The sequence below is a fragment of the Desarmillaria tabescens genome, assembly GCF_030435595.1.
Source record: "Desarmillaria tabescens strain CCBAS 213 chromosome Unknown EV420scaffold_1, whole genome shotgun sequence".
NCBI classification, from domain to species: Eukaryota; Fungi; Basidiomycota; class Agaricomycetes; order Agaricales; family Physalacriaceae; genus Desarmillaria; species Desarmillaria tabescens.
In genome coordinates this window covers 931,912-948,602 of record NW_026848300.1, presented here as the reverse complement: position 1 = coordinate 948,602, position 16,691 = coordinate 931,912, and the positions used below count along the sequence as shown (strand labels likewise).

At 46.9% G+C, this 16,691-nt stretch overlaps 6 protein-coding genes across 6 annotated transcripts; 1 reads left to right on the top strand and 5 right to left on the bottom strand.

Moving 5' to 3' along the window:
- Positions 1–292: 292 nt before the first annotated feature.
- On the bottom strand, positions 293–5,048 carry EV420DRAFT_1493966 (linoleate diol synthase). Its single transcript, XM_060470789.1, has 29 exons — positions 4,918–5,048; positions 4,704–4,865; positions 4,591–4,647; positions 4,458–4,539; positions 4,212–4,404; positions 4,137–4,155; positions 4,026–4,090; positions 3,759–3,975; positions 3,565–3,706; positions 3,441–3,517; positions 3,321–3,383; positions 3,076–3,257; positions 2,960–3,022; positions 2,866–2,909; positions 2,733–2,812; positions 2,671–2,686; positions 2,469–2,618; positions 2,037–2,418; positions 1,752–1,974; positions 1,614–1,696; positions 1,460–1,562; positions 1,240–1,408; positions 1,111–1,191; positions 1,033–1,062; positions 918–975; positions 837–864; positions 709–788; positions 554–650; positions 293–507 (listed from the first exon to the last, which is right to left on the bottom strand). The coding sequence occupies exons 1-29, from the start codon at positions 4,978–4,980 to the stop codon at positions 454–456; spliced, it is 3,063 nt and encodes a 1,020-aa protein (XP_060339138.1). The 5' UTR covers positions 4,981–5,048; the 3' UTR covers positions 293–453.
- A 2,062-nt stretch (positions 5,049–7,110) lies between these two features.
- Positions 7,111–8,022, top strand: EV420DRAFT_1232249 (Chloroperoxidase; the record flags this gene model as incomplete). The annotated part of the gene is made up of 5 exons (XM_060466548.1): positions 7,111–7,330; positions 7,382–7,522; positions 7,581–7,643; positions 7,698–7,812; positions 7,866–8,022. Coding segments are annotated over 5 exons (696 nt in total), but the record flags the coding sequence as incomplete, so codon positions are not given.
- A 172-nt stretch (positions 8,023–8,194) lies between these two features.
- Positions 8,195–8,810, bottom strand: EV420DRAFT_1493959 (uncharacterized protein). Its single transcript, XM_060470788.1, has 4 exons — positions 8,722–8,810; positions 8,464–8,670; positions 8,389–8,412; positions 8,195–8,332 (listed from the first exon to the last, which is right to left on the bottom strand). Exons 1-4 carry the CDS (start codon positions 8,735–8,737, stop codon positions 8,265–8,267), a joined length of 315 nt encoding a protein of 104 aa, XP_060339136.1. The 5' UTR covers positions 8,738–8,810; the 3' UTR covers positions 8,195–8,264.
- Positions 8,811–10,168: 1,358 nt separating this feature from the next.
- EV420DRAFT_1493953 (lanosterol 14-alpha-demethylase) lies at positions 10,169–12,495 on the bottom strand. The gene is made up of 8 exons (XM_060470787.1): positions 12,098–12,495; positions 11,931–12,044; positions 11,752–11,874; positions 11,229–11,696; positions 11,008–11,180; positions 10,484–10,952; positions 10,339–10,431; positions 10,169–10,286 (listed from the first exon to the last, which is right to left on the bottom strand). The coding sequence occupies exons 1-8, from the start codon at positions 12,233–12,235 to the stop codon at positions 10,224–10,226; spliced, it is 1,641 nt and encodes a 546-aa protein (XP_060339135.1). The 5' UTR covers positions 12,236–12,495; the 3' UTR covers positions 10,169–10,223.
- Positions 12,496–12,702: 207 nt separating this feature from the next.
- Positions 12,703–14,489, bottom strand: EV420DRAFT_1258489 (uncharacterized protein; the record flags this gene model as incomplete). Its single annotated transcript, XM_060466891.1, has 8 exons — positions 12,703–12,868; positions 12,924–13,183; positions 13,234–13,374; positions 13,426–13,643; positions 13,702–13,987; positions 14,052–14,071; positions 14,132–14,185; positions 14,234–14,489. The coding sequence occupies 8 exons, from the start codon at positions 14,487–14,489 to the stop codon at positions 12,703–12,705; spliced, it is 1,401 nt and encodes a 466-aa protein (XP_060339134.1).
- A 212-nt stretch (positions 14,490–14,701) lies between these two features.
- On the bottom strand, positions 14,702–16,509 carry EV420DRAFT_1659196 (pectate lyase; the record flags this gene model as incomplete). Its single annotated transcript, XM_060478889.1, has 10 exons — positions 14,702–15,120; positions 15,173–15,193; positions 15,254–15,310; positions 15,366–15,458; positions 15,515–15,727; positions 15,818–15,988; positions 16,037–16,105; positions 16,168–16,268; positions 16,321–16,397; positions 16,465–16,509. 10 exons carry the CDS (start codon positions 16,507–16,509, stop codon positions 15,005–15,007), a joined length of 963 nt encoding a protein of 320 aa, XP_060339133.1. The 3' UTR covers positions 14,702–15,004.
- Between the last annotated feature and the right edge of the window lie 182 nt (positions 16,510–16,691).

Here is a 16,691-nt window from a genome sequence, read left to right as displayed (position 1 = left end):
CGAGCTTGCGGAAGAAGTCTTCGTTACAATCCAGTGGCAAGACAGCTGAGCGACAGTGGTCGTCGTAAAAGAAGCGGAAACCGGGCCGAACACCGCACTACCCTTGTTCTGTATTGCCACTTTGGTCCCGCTGCCTGCATGGAGTATAACCATCCTCACAGTAAGAGAGTGATCTTGACTTTGTCGTAAATCATTGTACGTCTTCAAGACGAGTTTGGATGATGTTGGAACACCTTTCGCGGCAGGGTCTAGTGCAAGGGTGTTGAATCTATCATTCAGTATATTGAGGCTTGTCGTTTTCTACTTTTGTTCTCGTCCATCTTTCTAGAGATATCACGAGAAGCGTGAGGGAAAAATGGCAAAGACACAGTGATAAAAACAACGGAAATCTCCTGCATTACTGGAGGATACACGGCAACAAGTAATTACATAACAGCTGTCTCCACACTGAGGTTAGACTACAGTCTGGAGGGAGAGATCGATAAAATCTTCCAAGGATTCGTCGAACTGAAGCCAATTAGAGCAGAAAGATACGGAATATCTATAATCTTACCTGCAACATTAAAGATGTAGGCCACGGGGATACTTTCTTGTTGTTATCCAGATACCCGTACCGAAGTTGACGTCTAACATTGTCCTCAATCTTGAACCTATACACATTGTTCAGTGCTATTATTGTAGAACAATGCTATTTGGAACCATCCTTACCGACACAACACACCCGATTGACCTGGTCCCCGACATATGCCAGGATAGCTGCACACAGCTCGCAGTGTTTCGCTCAGAATCTTAAGAACACTATAAACATGGTACAGAAATACGACGAATAAGCACACCTTCATAGTGAGCGACTCTCCTAGGCATCTTTTAGACGAATCCATGAGCGAGACTCGATGACTTAAAAGATGCCTACATACTGTGATAGTCCGAAGATCTCTTGCTGCATGTTTCCATCTAGAGCTGGTTCTAAGCCAACTATAGCACACATTTAAGTTCTCAGATTCTGTACCGTAGTACGAGATAAACACGCACTTGACGCCCCGCGGAAAGTAGGATCTTCGCCTGCGCTTTTCAGCATGCAATGGGGGAAGTAAACGAAGTGGAACTTACGCATGGCACCGCGAACACGGCTTTCAATGTCCCCTGTTCGAGACTCAGGCCTCAGACAGATATTAACAACGTTGGTCAGAGCTAAGAGCGCGTGAATGACACGTATTAATGTGATATATGACGACCCACCCAGAGACAGTTCCACGGACGCACCCACCATAACGGCCAAAATCGTGTTGGTGACTTCATCTCCAGGAATCCCGAGGTCGACAAGACGTTTAGCAAAGTTGATGTCGGGTCCTTGGTTACCGCGCCCGTATAGCCAAAACGCATTTTCAACGAAGTTGACGATGGAGAACTGACGTGCTTGGTTAGCATCGGAAAGAATTGCACATTCGCAGAGATTTACTTTATCAGCATATCTGAAATGATTGGCCAAGTGCTTGACATCGTGGCGTACTTTCTGCTGCAAGTTTACGAGTCTGGATCCCTCTACGTCCAAGAGTATGCATCTGTCATACTGCGTATTGAGCCAAATGATTGCAGGGATGGCTGTCACGTACTCGTAGATATTTCCCAGGATGTCATACAACTCCAATGGGGTATACGATCCACGGTGGGAACCCTTGGTCAAAGAAATGCCGGCCTATAAATCCGTCGCATGAACCCAAAGATGTACTAAAAAAACCTACAACACGCACCACTTCCGTTGCAACAAAACCAATCGTTAGAGGTTTCAAAACGTCACGGACGATATCGATCACACGCTTCTCGCATCCCACCTTGCAGAATGATTGCTCCGACATAAGCGTAATGGTCTGGGCGTAGAAATACTGTCCGATCTTGTCCTCTGACCCCATGAACGCAATGAGCGCGTTCAATACAACTCGACGGCGCTCCTCGTTATTTTCAACGATGTAGAAGCTATAGAATATCGTTAACTATACGATTATACGAGGATACGAGGATGAGAAGAGAAGGCTTACCCTTTGCCTTCGGCTTCTAGAACATTTGCCGCCTTTCGAGCCTGTTTAGAGCCAACACTCGCAGTTGCTTCCTTTTTCACCGGTCTCTTCAAGCCATATTGATCCTCTAATCCCATTTTTGTCAAGTGAACCTTCATTGACTGGGGTGTCATCAATGGGAAAAAAGCATAAACGTTGTTCCCATCCTCGCCGAACTCACAGGGAAGGGTTCTGAGGAATAACTTCCCGAGAGCTCCTCCAAAGCCGAAGGCATTGGGATCACGTTGACAATCGGCGAAACCCCAGGCGGTGAGGTTGGCAGGCGTGAAGTCGCGAGTGAAGAACCGGTCACCACGTGTAAGGGCAATCGCATCGCTGAGGATAGCACGGCTAATTGTGTAACCTACAAAACATTTGAGAAATGAAGATACGGCGGCAGTCGGAGTACCTTACCCGGGCATAACCCGGCTCCGTCAACGAGTGGTTTGGCTTCCTCAGCTTGCAGCCCAACATACAGCTCAAGACTATCAATGTTGCCGTATAGCTTCTCCGCAGCAAAGGCAATGTTGGGGTCGGAATTCCATTCTAGGAATGTAGAGAAAGCTGCCTTTATATCTCAGAACTTGGGTACTTGATATTGCCTGGTATCACCTACGTCTTAGTCCTAGGAACTGGAAAATGTCAACGAGATTGGCCATGCTTAAATGAATGCCGAACCTTTCGGAAATCGTTAAGAGAGCATACACCCCAATGCCGATTTTGCTCTATTCCTAATATCTCATGGAGCCGCATGGAAGCTTATGACCAGCATCAGTGTGCATGTTCCTACCGTCAGGCGAAGAAAACGTACGAGGTGTTCCCCTTGCTCTAAAAGCGGCTGCAGGCTCGTCGGTCCTAGAAGTAGTGAGCAACGACTTGAGTTTCTCAAATGGCTCACACCCTACGCATCGTGCAAAATCTTGGCCAAGTCTTCGTCCTTAAAGTAGCCGTCCTTTCTTCGAACCATGCTGGAAAAAAATATTAAGCCGCTCCTTCCGCTCTATCCAAACACTTAACTCACTGTCCAAAAGTCCAACGGGTCACGTCCGGATCCATTTCGCTCAACTTCTTTCCAACAACCTTGAAGTCGGCTAAGGAAATTTCATCGTATGCTTTCCCGTCAAACATATCGTCCATCAGGTCATTCACCCAGGTTTCGTCTTTGGCACTTGTGGTAGCATGCCAGCGGTAAAGGCAGTTAAACTAAACATGAGTTAGGAGTAATCGATGTCATTCAATCAATATCAGAGAACATAGTAGCCGTACCTCAACGCTGCAAACATTCCCTTCTCCGCGCTCGAATAAGGAATGATCATCTTTTCGAAATTCCTAGAACAAGAGTGAGCGTTATGGTGAACAGGCAGTCGCCGCATAAAAAGTACGGACACCAAACGGGTTTAGACTCCAGCTGCTACCCTCTCGTACGAGACCCAAAATGCATGAGAAGTAGTCAGAAAATACAACTAGTTATATCAACTTTTCGTTCATGTAAAATTAAGTGGGTGCATACCATTTCCGAACCAGCCACAGTTGACCAGACGAGCAGTCTGAAATAACTCTTCATCTTGTTTGAGAGCAGCAGCTGCTGATAACAGTAATGGATCCAGATATGCACCACTTTCGTTAACTTCGAACAATTTTTGGGCGATGTACTGAACAGACAAGTTAGCCTCTCTGCCGTCAGGACTGTCGGTTTACACTCACGTTGTGATTCCTACAGAACAACACTAGCAGAGCACAGACAGCGGGCGGAAGCAGCATAAGTCTGTCTTCGGCGAATACGTCATTGTGCAACTTTCCATAACCATCATACTTTCGAACTTTGCTTTGGCTTGCTTCGTTATGCCCATACAAAGGTGCCAAATCTACGTAGGAAGACGTCTCGTTGATGCTGATATCATGGCGTGATGTTCGGAATACCCTGTGAAGAGACTCAGAGGGGAGAGTTAAGATGTCTGATATTCCACGTACGTATGTACGACAAGTGCGGCGAATGCGAACATGAGGGAAGACAATCCTCCCGGATGCTTGACAAACTGCGCAAGGCATTGACATAGTGCTAAGAATAAAGGAAATACTTACCCCGTCACGCTTCAAGAGACTGAAACTGGGGAATTAGGGTTGACTCATGCAAGATTGGAGCCAACGTTCACGCACGTATCGAAAATTAGGCCAGCGTCTGGCATTTCCCGCCCCGGTAGGGGATTGGACTGCTGTACGCTCCTAGCGTAAGGTGTTCCCGCCTTTCCCATGTCTGGAGATAGAATGTTGTTGTTTGACCCGTCAGCAGTGCGAAATTTATATTTGTTCCCAATATACGTAGCGGGAGGGTGAGTGAGGTCATTATACACTAGAAAAGCGTGTTGACTTTCTGATGCCTAGTCAGAACCGGATGAGACGTACATAAAACAATAACTTTGTTCTGGAGACTCTGAGAAACTGATCCGGAAGGAAGGCGAGCGAGGAAGGCGAGAATATGCTCGAGCTGATAAGAGGATGTAAGCAAAAAGGATCATATAAATGCGATTGTAATTACCAGGAGCTTTCTATCATCCAAACTATCGTTATGACGTATCGCATCGATGACCGCAGCCTAGAGATTTACATGTCATATTCTTGCCATACTATCGATGCGGCAGGATGACTTACAAGTGTAGAGTGATCCAGTGGTAACCCCTTCTTGACCAGTTCTCGGAAATCTTGGAGAATCTTTGGAAGTCCAAGACCACTGCTACTGGTGAGATCGTCCGATATTACAGGTTGCGACATGCTGTTAACTGTCCTTTTGTTAGAGTCTTTCGACTCGAGCGCCTATAACGAGACCGTCACGTTGGGTGTGAACACCATTGTTGATACAACATACATATGTTTTCGGCTGAAGTTCAGGATGATGGGTTATGGGGGAAATCCTGGTAGACTGGGACATCACAGCGTAGGTTGCAGCGCGGTGGGAAGTTGTTGTGGGCTCCCAGCTCGATATATGCTGATATACCAAGCTCCAGACAACAGGTCCAAGATCCTTATCGACGTGCACACATGCTCAACTCAATACTGAAGGTCCTTACGGAGTGGGGTGAAACTTGATCTTGATTAAAAGTGTTTGAATGTCTGCAGCTGCGTTTTGTTTAAGTTAAAAAAAAAATAATACCTATGTATTATCCTGCATGTAAACATATGTCCGGATATGACAGCCACAAGTTCCACCTACCTCTCGCATCTCTTCCTCTGCTGCTGAACCTCAACTACCGAACGATCTGTCGTTCCTTGCAGGTGATTACCCGCGCCCACCTCGTGATGGATGTCAATCGCTGTTCCATCATCCTTCTCGTCCTTTCCCCTGTCACCTGTCTTCTTCCGCTATTTCTATCTCTGGGAATCTTCTGAACGTCCTGCAGCTGCGTTAACGAGCTCTAGGTATCGGAAACGTTCTCAATCAGATGTTTGAAAAGAACGTATGGGGCTGAAGCTTCTGCTGTACTTAGCTTCCGGTCGAACCATGGAAGTTGATGGACTGTAATGGCAGACATATTTAATTCCTGGAGACCCGGCCGCCACGCAAATTGAGCCAGGAGCCTAAAGATGCCTCATGTAGTAAGATGGCGAAAGACTTTAATTCCCGGGCATTCAAACCCTATCCCCGTGCAGCAATGTCTTTTCTTTCGAGATTCAAAAGAAACAAACGGCCCCCAGATAAAGCTTGAAGATTGAAGTCGCAATGTGCTAAGGCCTCGTGGCGGGTGACTGACAGAAAAGGAGGTAAGTTATGTAATAATAGCTTCGATCACGTTGACTCTAATCGAGATTCGACACCACGACGCGCGTTGCCAACTTCGTTGCTTTGCTTAACTGAAGCTCAAGCTAACTTGATAGCGTCACTACTAGTATGTACCGATGTCTAAGGCGACCCAAATATCTCCAGTATCCCTTCGGAAAACCTGAGGCGAACCAGCGAGGACTCTTCAAGTTGATCAATACCGTTTTAATGGTTCAGTTACTGTACTGGCAGTTCCTTTACTCAGAATGGAGATAATAAAAATTTTAACACATTTCTATTTAAAGTCCAGTTTTTCTGGTTGGTTTGTCCTTTTCATTTGCTTTCTATCATCTGTTAATTTACCTTCCAGTGACTTACTTTTCTTTTCACAAACCTCTCTTGTGGATTGAACTCCGAAGTTTGAGGCACTTAATACCTCAAGACGGTGTATATATTTTCAAGTGCGGATTGGTAATTTATGATAAGCTTCAATTGGAAGCAATTACACGGGCGGTCGGTGCAATTTGACCTCGCAGGACGATTCATGATCCAGACGTTGATACAAATCTTGGCACTCTCGGTGTTTAGATTTGGATTTGATAGGGAAAGAACCATTTCATTAGGATCCGTGAGTTCACGGCCCTACTCTGGTAATGATCAACACACGAGGAGCACCCTTCTTTTCCATTGAGTATGGTGCAGCTTGTTCCTGTGATTCTACACTAATGTACATGACGATCGCTTCTAGCATACAGGTGGCACTATCTTGACTATTGCGTCATGGTCGCGCTTTATGGTCTCAAAGGTGGACAACCTAGCGAAGCCAGACCCGATAGCGGCAGGTTCATAGGGCGCTTTATCCTTCTGGTTTGTGTATGATTAAGGTGATACCATCAGTATCACCCGTAGCTCCAGCTGACAATTAATGATACTAGTGCACTAGCAGATAACTAGAATTGATTCAGGCGAGGAAACATCCTTTGAATAGTATTGGATCACACGCGATATCTCACTGCGAATTTGAGTGACAGCACTTGCCGGGATCGACTCATCTTCGTTTCCCTCCTCAGGGCCTCACAACTCGTCCAAATGTCACTTTACGACTGGTGTATCATGTATTGTTAGCGGTACATTGCCTCAGTGCCAGTGTTTCCTACGCATCAGATCGAGTGCCAGGAAAGCAGGCCGAGAATCCAATACTACTAGATCCGAATCCTACTTCTGACCGTTGAGTTTAATTGCAGCTAGGTGTATTTATACATGCGTGTACTTCTATTTCGCTCTCACTTCTCATCTTTCGCCATGGTCATCAAACCAATCATAGCTGCCGTTCAGAATTTTTACATCCTCACCTGGGATGTTGGACTCTCCATTTTCAATCTGTTAACACCAAATCTCAAACCTGGACATGTCATCCCAGAAGGGCACCCCGGCGCAGGTGGGTCGTGGCCCGAGTATATTGCCCCCAAGGAAGGCGATAGCAGGTGCTCGTGTCCGGCTCTAGATGCCTTGGCTAATCATGGTGAGTGTTGGTAATACACCGCTAACGGACTCGTATTTATCAAAACGCTAGGCATACTACCCCACGACGGGAAAGGCATTCCACTCCAGGAGCTAACACGAGTCGTTCGGGCTACATACAATTTCTCTCCTTCGCTCTGTTACTTCGTGCCATTGTTCTGTGCAAGAATGCTAGGGAAAGATTATAATAAAGGTTCGAAAACTGACTCGGCTCAAAATTTTCCCTTTTTTTACTGAGGCAACAATTTTAGACGTCGTGGATCTATCTGAACTGGATTTACATAACGGTATTGAACACGACGCCTTACTCACAAGTGAGTATTCGCCATTCCCAGTCTCCATTTGTTTGTCTCTAATTTCTCTCAAAGGACAGGATCTGTATCATGAGCCCAACCAGGCGACTCCTCATCTTCCCTATATCGAAGAGCTTCTCGCTTCCCCTTCCGGAAAAGCGGTGGATGGTTCTTTGGGAGCTCCAAGTACGTTGCTTTTATGATCCTCTCTACAAACTACAACACCATCTGACTGGAGTAAAGTTCGTCGACAATGCTTACGATAATGGGTGGAAGAGTTAAAGACCTCGAATCTTTTTTGGTCGAAGAACGCATACCAGATGGTTGGGAGCCTAAGATCCTGTCGAGGAATGGGCTAACGATCCTGGGCTTCAATCGAACAGCCATGAAGGTGGGATACGAGACGAAAAAACTGACGGACAAAGCTGAGAAGGAAGATTAGGCGCAGATTTACAAGTTTAGAAGAATTATGACAAAACCTCTGTATCCCATTCTCGCTCTGAGCGTATTTTTTTGCAGATATTTATTCAGACCTTTTCTAGAATTACAAAGAATACTTAATCACGCATTCAGGCTTGTCAAATACTTGAATTCCTTCTGGCCAATAATCATACATGAGATATTTAAAACGCAAATCAATATTTACTCCTCCTGGTCGGCCTCCAAGATCTCGCGAGCATGGCCTTTAGCTTCTTTGGAAACGTTAGGATCTAAAAAAAATGGATTACTCAAAGTGAAGTGTTGCAAGTATACAAGAAAAGCTCACTCTTCAAGGTGGCCTTGTATCCACCTAGCGGAGACATGGGTCAGATAATGGGGCTACAGAAAAAATCGTTCATACCACGCTGATTGCCGCTCAAATTGACATCATCGTCGCTGACGGGTACGCGAGTAGCGCCTTGGCTGTAAGACTGCGGGTCCACTTCGCCTTCTTGCATGTGCTGCAGTTGGTCGGTGGCACGCTCTTTGGCTTCCTCAGAGACATTAGGGTTGTGAACGGTTGCTTTGAGACCGGCCGCCACGCGGACGGGGTCCTTGCCAGAAGTTTCTGAAACCTTGTTCAGCCTATCAATAGGTGCGTAGGTGCCAATAAATATACCGCGCTGAGTAGACATGGTTGAAAGAGGTAAATTGGAGGGGGAAAAAGGGATAAGTCGCTGGTCTTATATTCGAGAGAAACCACAAATGAGCGCATGCATGATATAATGGTGGATCATTGACGCCATAAGTGACCACAGTGAAACTACGCGTGTTATCGATGATCAAAGTCTCCGTCATCATAAAAATTGTGTTTAGGAATCCATCAGGACTTTAGTTATGAATCATTACCATAAACAATCCTTCGGCGCGAAGAATATGAGTTCGACAGGCTGAATAAATGTTTATTGTAGCTGAGCCTCTCCGAACTTGCAAGCTTACGCCGAGACATAGAGGGTTCACTGGATAGGAAGCAGTGGAGCGTGTCTTGGCCGGAACAAGTCTCCCACCATGTGGCGGCGTATGCCCAAAATCATGAAGGGTGATGCCTAATCGCTGGGTCCTGCTTCGATCGCAGATTCAAGTAGAAACCGTAGGGAAATCGGTTTAAGGCTGTGGCTTTGGATCGGGAGCGTGTTCTTTCTTCTGAATCAACTGGATATGCGATATGTAAGTCACTGGCAGAAGTCAGTGGTCGAAGTTCGTGGCGCCGGATGGAGTGATGGGTGTCAGCGGAAACCCAAACAGCGTTCGACGAACGGATGTCGTCGTGCCGGGCTTGGCTTGGCTAAGTACAACGTGTTTCAGGATGATTCTTCTAGTAGCCAGAATTTCGAGACGCGGACGATCATAGATTTCTGGACGTTGGGAAAACATCGTGGAGAAGGTCTGTGGTGGGACGTGAACATTCTCGACGTCACAGATGCACCACAGTTCGACACCAGTGACGCAAGATACCGCTCCATTATCCCAGACCTTCCCTGCACGCCGAAGCAACATCAACCTTTCATTCCATATTTCCAATGAGACCGACACACTCCGCATCCTTGCCAAGACCGTACTACGATTATTCAGCTGGCTTCATGCGCAACAAGGCATTCCACTTTGGCCGGAAGAATCTTGTACATGTTGTTGCTTTCGTCGAGCCTTCTTCTGACGAAATTTGAATAGGGCTTTGGTGTGGCAACTCTAACAGCTTTAACGGGCGCGGTTTACTGGTCGGGATACAAAAAAAATGAGCATCAGCCTGCTGAAAGTAAGCTCAAGTGTAAGATATGAGGGATCGGATTGACCTCGCATTGCAGATACGCTTACAAAGTCCGCAGAGAAACAGAAATATTGAGTCGAGTTCCACGTTGAATTTAGGCTAGAGAACCGAGTTCGCTATCTCATTGCCAACTCAAGAGTACTCCTAGTAATTACCAAGAGGCAGATTACTGAGAAGCAGTATTCAGCTTTGAAATGAAGTGCGACGCGACAGCTGCAATCGAAGCAAACCTGATCCGCCATAAGCGAGAATTGACATCTTGGTGTAACACGTCGCCAAGCACTTCGAAGTCAACTTGAATGCCACAAGGAACATCATAAAATCCCGATAAACGGAAGCTGTAATACATTGAAGGACTAATTACGCCGTCTTCGTCGATACTCAACGTTTCTCGGAGTCTGCGGTGTAGGAATCATTGTCTGCCAAGGATAAGTATGTCGAAGGTCTTGTCAGCTCTGAGAGTCAACTCACGTAATAATTATTAGCAGGGAATGGCTTTGGCAAGCGGAACTCCAGCTCCCGCACCAGTGTGGCGAGAATCGTCCCGACCTGTAGATATGCAAACTATGAAGAGAACCAGTCAGCTAGCTCAACGAGACAAAAGAGCCGATCTCACCTGTTCCCCTACACATCGATGTCTTCCAGCGCCAAAAGGCTGATATGGACTCTCCGTTCCCTTACTAACGGCACCAAACCCGTAATCAATCTTTTCGCCATGTTCATCAACATAGGTTTCGAGTGCCTGCGCAGCCATGCCTTCCGGGTCAATCCATCTGTATGGATCAAACTTCATAGCATTCCGCCACACTCGCGGGTCCGTATGGCTCACTGTCGGCGATGCAAGAACATAATCTCCCTTTGGTACGACATATACGCCATCCTTCGAGGGTGCAGCAAGAGATGGAGGGACGGGAACGTCCTCCCTGACGTGTCGCATGATAGTATGAATGGGCGGGTGCAGACGAAGCGTTTCGCGGATGAGCGTGTTCATGAGCGGAAGTTCGCGGGCTTCATCGTAGGTCATGGGACGCAGTTTTCTGTCGGGCGTGCCAAAGAATTTTACTTGTTCTTGGTAGATCTTCTCGCTATCGAGGGATTGTCAGTTTATCAAGGAACGCAGAACAAACAGATATCTCATACGCAAAATCAGGGTCATCTGCCAACCGAAGAACCGCCCATGCGCCTGTCGAGGCGCTCGTATGTTGACCTGCCATGAGAAGCGCAATCATGCAGTGTGCTACTTCGGAATCTGTCATTGGTTTTCCACTGCGATATACTTGTCCACTGAGTGCAGCGATCATATCTAACTCTTGCTGAAGCAGCCGTCAGCAATGATAACGAGTAACATGGTTAAGCCTTACGTCGTCCCCCTTTGCTTTTCTCTGTTTGACGATATCGATGTAAAAGTCAGATATTTTCCTGTGCGCTCGATCACGTCGCCGGTAGTGCTCCAGAGGCAGATTAGGAAAGAAAAAGTTCATTGGTGTAAACCCGCCATCCAAGTCAGCTATGAGCTCCGCGAACGACTTGTCGAGGGCCGCACGGATCTGCTTTCCCTGCAGAGTTCTGCTCGCGGTGAGGATGGTGATCTCCGCAATAACCTGGCAAGGGTCAAACGAACCCCACTCTCCAGCGCGCTTTGGATCCTGGTATGACTTGAACACAGGTTCGTTGCTCAAGTACGTCTCCACCTCGTCTTCAAACATGCCAACGTACGTGCGGAATGATTCCGTTGATAAACCGAATTTGATGAATTTTTTCTGTTCCATGAACTGGTGATTGGGTATGGCATAGACAACATCATCGCCAAACACAGGTGAGGTCATATGCTGGAAATCAACGCTTAATCTACAAAAGACATGGGCGGCCGGACGAAGAACGAACCTTGTAGGCATCTTCGGCATTAAATACCGTAGACTTTCCACCCAACACAAAGTTGTTGCCTTTGGCTCCCAACGCAACAGTGACACGACGACCAAGTAAAATGAAGGTGAATACATCGCCGTACTACATGAGATATCAGCTGTAGCGTCAACTTGCCAAGGGAACCTAGAGCAAAAAACCTTTTCCTGGCATGCAAATAGAAATTCCAATGGGTCGCTACCGTATTGTACACTCGAGCCTATGAACGGGAACCAATGGAAGACTACTGGAGGTCTTGAGCGATCTTGAGGTAACTGCAGGCCCAGGTCAATGGATTATTTTAGAGAAAAAAGCCATTAATACTCACCATCTGCCTCAAAACATTGAAGACGACTGCAAGTATTGGAATGTTCACGAGAAAAAATAGGGCATAGCGCGTGTTGAAGACCTGAGCTGGGTCATCGAGGAAGTGGTCTATGAGCGGTACCGATGCGTTGAAAGCCATGGAGAAAATGGCAAGATTGAGTATCTGCCATCTTTATGTACCTATCCCTCCCATCGAACCACATTTTTTCCATTAATATTGTGGAATCGTATCACGCCGGGTCCAGACTGGTGGGGTCAGGCCAGACCACAGATTTCAATAGGATGCCCGGCCTTTAATTCTTGGTACTGAGGGCATTGATTCTAAGTTGTGTTGGAGGAATATGGCATCGATGAAGGCTGGAGGTTGACGAAAGAGATTAGGCTGCATCTCGAGCATCGTCGATGGGAACAGACTCGGGCCGTACTTTCCGACTTTTGTAGTCAACTTTCCCACGCCTGGGTCGGTGCGGGGTACGGACCGTACGGCTTCTTGACGGTCTTCAAGATAGAAAGCTAACGTTTAATACATTTGATTGACCCGCCAATACGTTTTTATATTCTGCTCTCATCATGTACGCGAAGGGCATGCACCGTACCTCACTATAGCTATCTATGATCATCTGCATGAGGTGACCCCCAAAGAAGGGTCCTCGTAACACCGTTTTGCCACGATTCTACGCGTCGTCTTGCCAGTATCGACATGGTAGATCTATCCGTACCAATAAATCCAACTCCTCCCGACTGTATGACTGCGTCGATGAGGACGGGGTACCTAGTATTCAATGATGAACACAAGACAACCAAAGCCGAGTCAAACGGCAGCTCACCAATCTCCGTAAAGTTCCTTCGTCTTGGAGTGGTCGGGCACAAACCAGCCTTGCTGTGCAACCTCTTCCCACCAACTCGCGTTCCTTTCATCGCTTGTCATAATAACATGCTTAACATCTATACCCTTAGTTTGTAGCAGTTCGTCTTTCACCTCCTGTACCCGTCTAGCAATGACGGATATAGAAGGAAAACATTCTCCCTGCGGTGCACCCCAGCAGTAGTTCTTGAAGTCAGCGTGCCGAGCATGAATACCAATGTACTGCGCCAGATTTAGTACATCAGAAAGAAGAGAAGGCGATAGAATGATACCGCGGGTGTGGGAGCATCGTCTTCCAAACTTAGTGCACGGTTGATATACTTCTTCGCTAAAGCTTCGAGGGAGGGAACCCAATGCATGTGCTGAGCAACGAAGCGCCAGGCAGGGCTATAGTCGTTATCGTATTCGAAGGGCTGAAAACGTTGAATATTGTTTGATATCTATGAGAAGCCGATACGACCCACCTGTTGTGCGCAGACATAATATAAATAGTCATAGCAAAGAAGTTGTTCGTCCGGTGGAAGTGATACGTTTAAAATTGGTGAAGGAAGCGGTGTTACGAGATTGGCGTTTCGCGCTTCTGGAAAGGCGAATTTCGCCAATGTCCAAAACGTAGTATGTGAATCGTGTTCATAATTCTGAATTAACTTCACCCAGTCAGGTAGCTTCGTATATGAGATGTCTATGCACAAGAGGTCAACCAGAAATTAAGATGGCGAGTGATAGATGATCGCCCTTACCAAGCTTCAGGTGGTCTAGGACGGTGCTCCCACGGGGACCTTTATCTTGATTTTGTGATGTCGCTTCCCAAACGTTCCAGCACCCGAGTCCATCTAGTTCTGGACTATTCGGATCCTTCACATCTCGCCATTCGAGAATAGGTCTTTCTAGCGCTTGCCGAAGGCGAGGAACATCAAAAACATCGCCAAATGCGATTGGTGGTGCCGCGGGACCAATATGCGAGGGAGTAAACATGGGCAATATTGGTACACGCTCGGTGATCATGCCCAGATATATCAGGTTGATCTGGGCATGTGAAACGGTCAGCAGCAGCTCAAGCAAGTGCGCAGAAAGAGCCTGAACGACTAACATAAGTCATCACATCATTTGCTGCATAGGAACATGAGCGTCGGTACCCACTGCTGCTGAAACAAAGAGATAGGTACTCACTCCAACCGGCAGATATCCATGAAGTGATGTATTTGATGTCAGGGAGTAGATTATCTGCGAAACTGAGAACAGCGAAAAACAATAGAAATGCTTATCACCTACCACCAAAGTGCTCAGTTGGTGGCCCAACAAGGGAGTTCAAGGGATCGAATGGATCTACGTTGACATTCTTGGAGAATTCCAACAAGGGCGACGCCTCTGATGATGTCCAAAGCCAAAATCCCACCAAAGAAACGAGCGCGACCAGAGACACCCCAACAGCGGCACTAATGAAAAAGCTTCCTTTGCTCTTGGGTTTGCTCCAGAGCGGAGTGGAAGAGTCCGTTCGTGAATGTGTCGGCAAGGCTGCACCGTCCATAGATGACTGTTGACTATCTATGAAGACACGAGCGAGATGTAGATGATGAATATGCTAAGGAATAAGGAGGCCTTGGCATTCTCACCATACGTCGTTTCTGAACCTAACCGTGACCATCGACATCAGCCAGTTTTAATAGGAACTGATTGACACCGCACCTTTCAATTCATTTTTACCTTGTTTCCCCCCAAATTGGTTCGCTGGTGCACATGCTTTGCTCGACGCCACCCCTCCATATTGAAATTCGAAGATCCTCAAATGAAAGTGAGAACAGTGATTCAAAGGCGGCGCCGGAGCCTAAATGCCGACTCGCACTTGTGCCGCTTCTTGTCCGCTCGGCAATTCTGTCGTTTCAGAGCGCGAACTTATCATCATGATCCAGGAATGTACGCATGCCTCGTGCATAAAGGGCAGTGAACTGATGGGAACCGAGAGATCAAATTTTTATACGCTATCACAATAACACGAGAAGATGATGACCTGGCACGACTTGTAAAAATGCAAGATGTAAATCCTCAGAATGTAAGTGTTTGACCCGCGTTAGCCTCTACTGTAGCACGGACAGAGGCGGTAGCGATGAGACTGTAGCTGTATCCGAGTTGGGAAGCAGTGATGGTGCCCACGTCGGCAGCTACAAATTATCTCGGTTGGTACGCTGATAAATTGAGGAACCAGGGACGTACTATTCTCTGCACCTCCGAAGTCTGCACAAATAGGTAAGTATCGCACTCTATCTGCAAAAAAAAACACACAATCATACTGACCATTGCCTGTGGCGACTGCGTATCCCTCGTCCGTGGAGTACAAAGGCTTGTCGGTGCCTTTCGAATAACCTTCTCAACCTAAAGGCTCTAGAATATACAACGAATCTCTCACCTGTCCAAACGTTGTTCTCAACAAGTAGTTCGGCACCGTCACGAGTGTTGATTCCGTCATTGTTGTCATCGTAAACGTTGTTGAAGATGTGTCCTATCAGAATGCTGAATACATGCGCAAGATGTGATAGAAGAAAGAACGTCAATTACCTATACCAAACCTGAAAGACGGGGTACGAGAGTTGAGGTCGTACCACCAGTTGAGGGCAAAGGTAACCCGAATGGCTGCATCTTCGGAGCCATTACTGTCGGAATGACCGACGAGGGAAGCCTTCCAATGTGTGTAGAGCTTGCTATTGGTGACAGTTATTCCGTAACAGCCATGAGTGATGTCGAGAAGACCGTCGTAGCTAAATTCAGCAGCTTCACTAGATGTTCTGATGCGCGAAAACCATGCTCACTAGTCCTAGAAGATGGTCAATGATGGCTAACATAGAAAGAATGACCTGATACTTACTTTATCGTGGTCTCTGTCACTAGAGAGATCGACATGGTCGACCCATACCTGAGACGCGGCCTGGATACCAATGGCATCTCCGACATCTGCAAGAACCTTTTGGATCTTGACGTTCCGGATGATTACGTTCGATTCGTCGAGCACACGAAGTCCAACACCGTCGAGCACTAGACGTGGTTGAATCAAGTGGGAAACTAGGAGTACATTAAACTTACAAGAACCGGCCGCTCCAAGCACAGACGTGTTAGAACCAACCTTAACAACAGCGCTTCCGGAGATAGTTCCTATAGACATGAAATGTCAGATGCCTGTGTCCTTCTGACACTTCCAAGGAGCAAAGACTAACCAGAGATGATGACAATCTTGGCACTGTCACCCGAAACAGCAGAAGTGAGTGCGGCCAGAGTCGTCACTGTTGTTGTGGTTCCACCCGCTCCACCAGTAGTTCTAACCCAGAGTCAATGAAATGCGGAAATATCGAAGACCAAGAAATGCAAACCCTCCGTTCAAAGTTGCGAAACCGACGGTGGCCACATCGCTGACCGAAGCTCTTTTAAGCACTGTCGGCGGTGCAGACTAGAGATAGGACATGAAGTCAGCACAGTTCTGCCATGAAGGAGAACACGCCCACAATGACGGAAACGAATTGAAGAGCAGTAACAGCGGCAATAGTAGCGAACCACTTCATGGTAGAGCGATAGATGAGGATTCCAGTTCAACCAACAGCTGGTTGACTATCCATGGATTTTTTGAAGCTCTTTTATACTGTTAAATCGGATATGTGTCGGAGAGAACCAGTAATTCCGTAGGAAGACTACAGAACTGCAATGAAGGCGTTATAATTCTGCGGACCGTTCTGACCGTCCGGGC

Coding starts and splice junctions, on each gene's coding strand:
- EV420DRAFT_1493966 (XM_060470789.1), bottom strand. CDS start 4,980: ATGTCCCAGTCTACCAGGATTTCCCCCATAACCCATCATCCTGAACTT. Junction 3,258..3,320: donor GGAATGTTTGCAGCGTTGAG/GTACGGCTACTA, acceptor ACTCATGTTTAG/TTTAACTGCCTTTACCGCTG. Junction 1,563..1,613: donor ATCCTGGGAAATATCTACGA/GTACGTGACAGC, acceptor GCAGTATGACAG/ATGCATACTCTTGGACGTAG.
- EV420DRAFT_1493959 (XM_060470788.1), bottom strand. Junction 8,413..8,463: donor TTTGAGCGGCAATCAGCGTG/GTATGAACGATT, acceptor TGTCTCCGCTAG/GTGGATACAAGGCCACCTTG. Junction 8,333..8,388: donor ATACAAGGCCACCTTGAAGA/GTGAGCTTTTCT, acceptor CATTTTTTTTAG/ATCCTAACGTTTCCAAAGAA.
- EV420DRAFT_1493953 (XM_060470787.1), bottom strand. CDS start 12,235: ATGGCTTTCAACGCATCGGTACCGCTCATAGACCACTTCCTCGATGAC. Junction 11,697..11,751: donor ATGCCGAAGATGCCTACAAG/GTTCGTTCTTCG, acceptor GTTGATTTCCAG/CATATGACCTCACCTGTGTT. Junction 10,953..11,007: donor GCAGATGACCCTGATTTTGC/GTATGAGATATC, acceptor ATCCCTCGATAG/CGAGAAGATCTACCAAGAAC.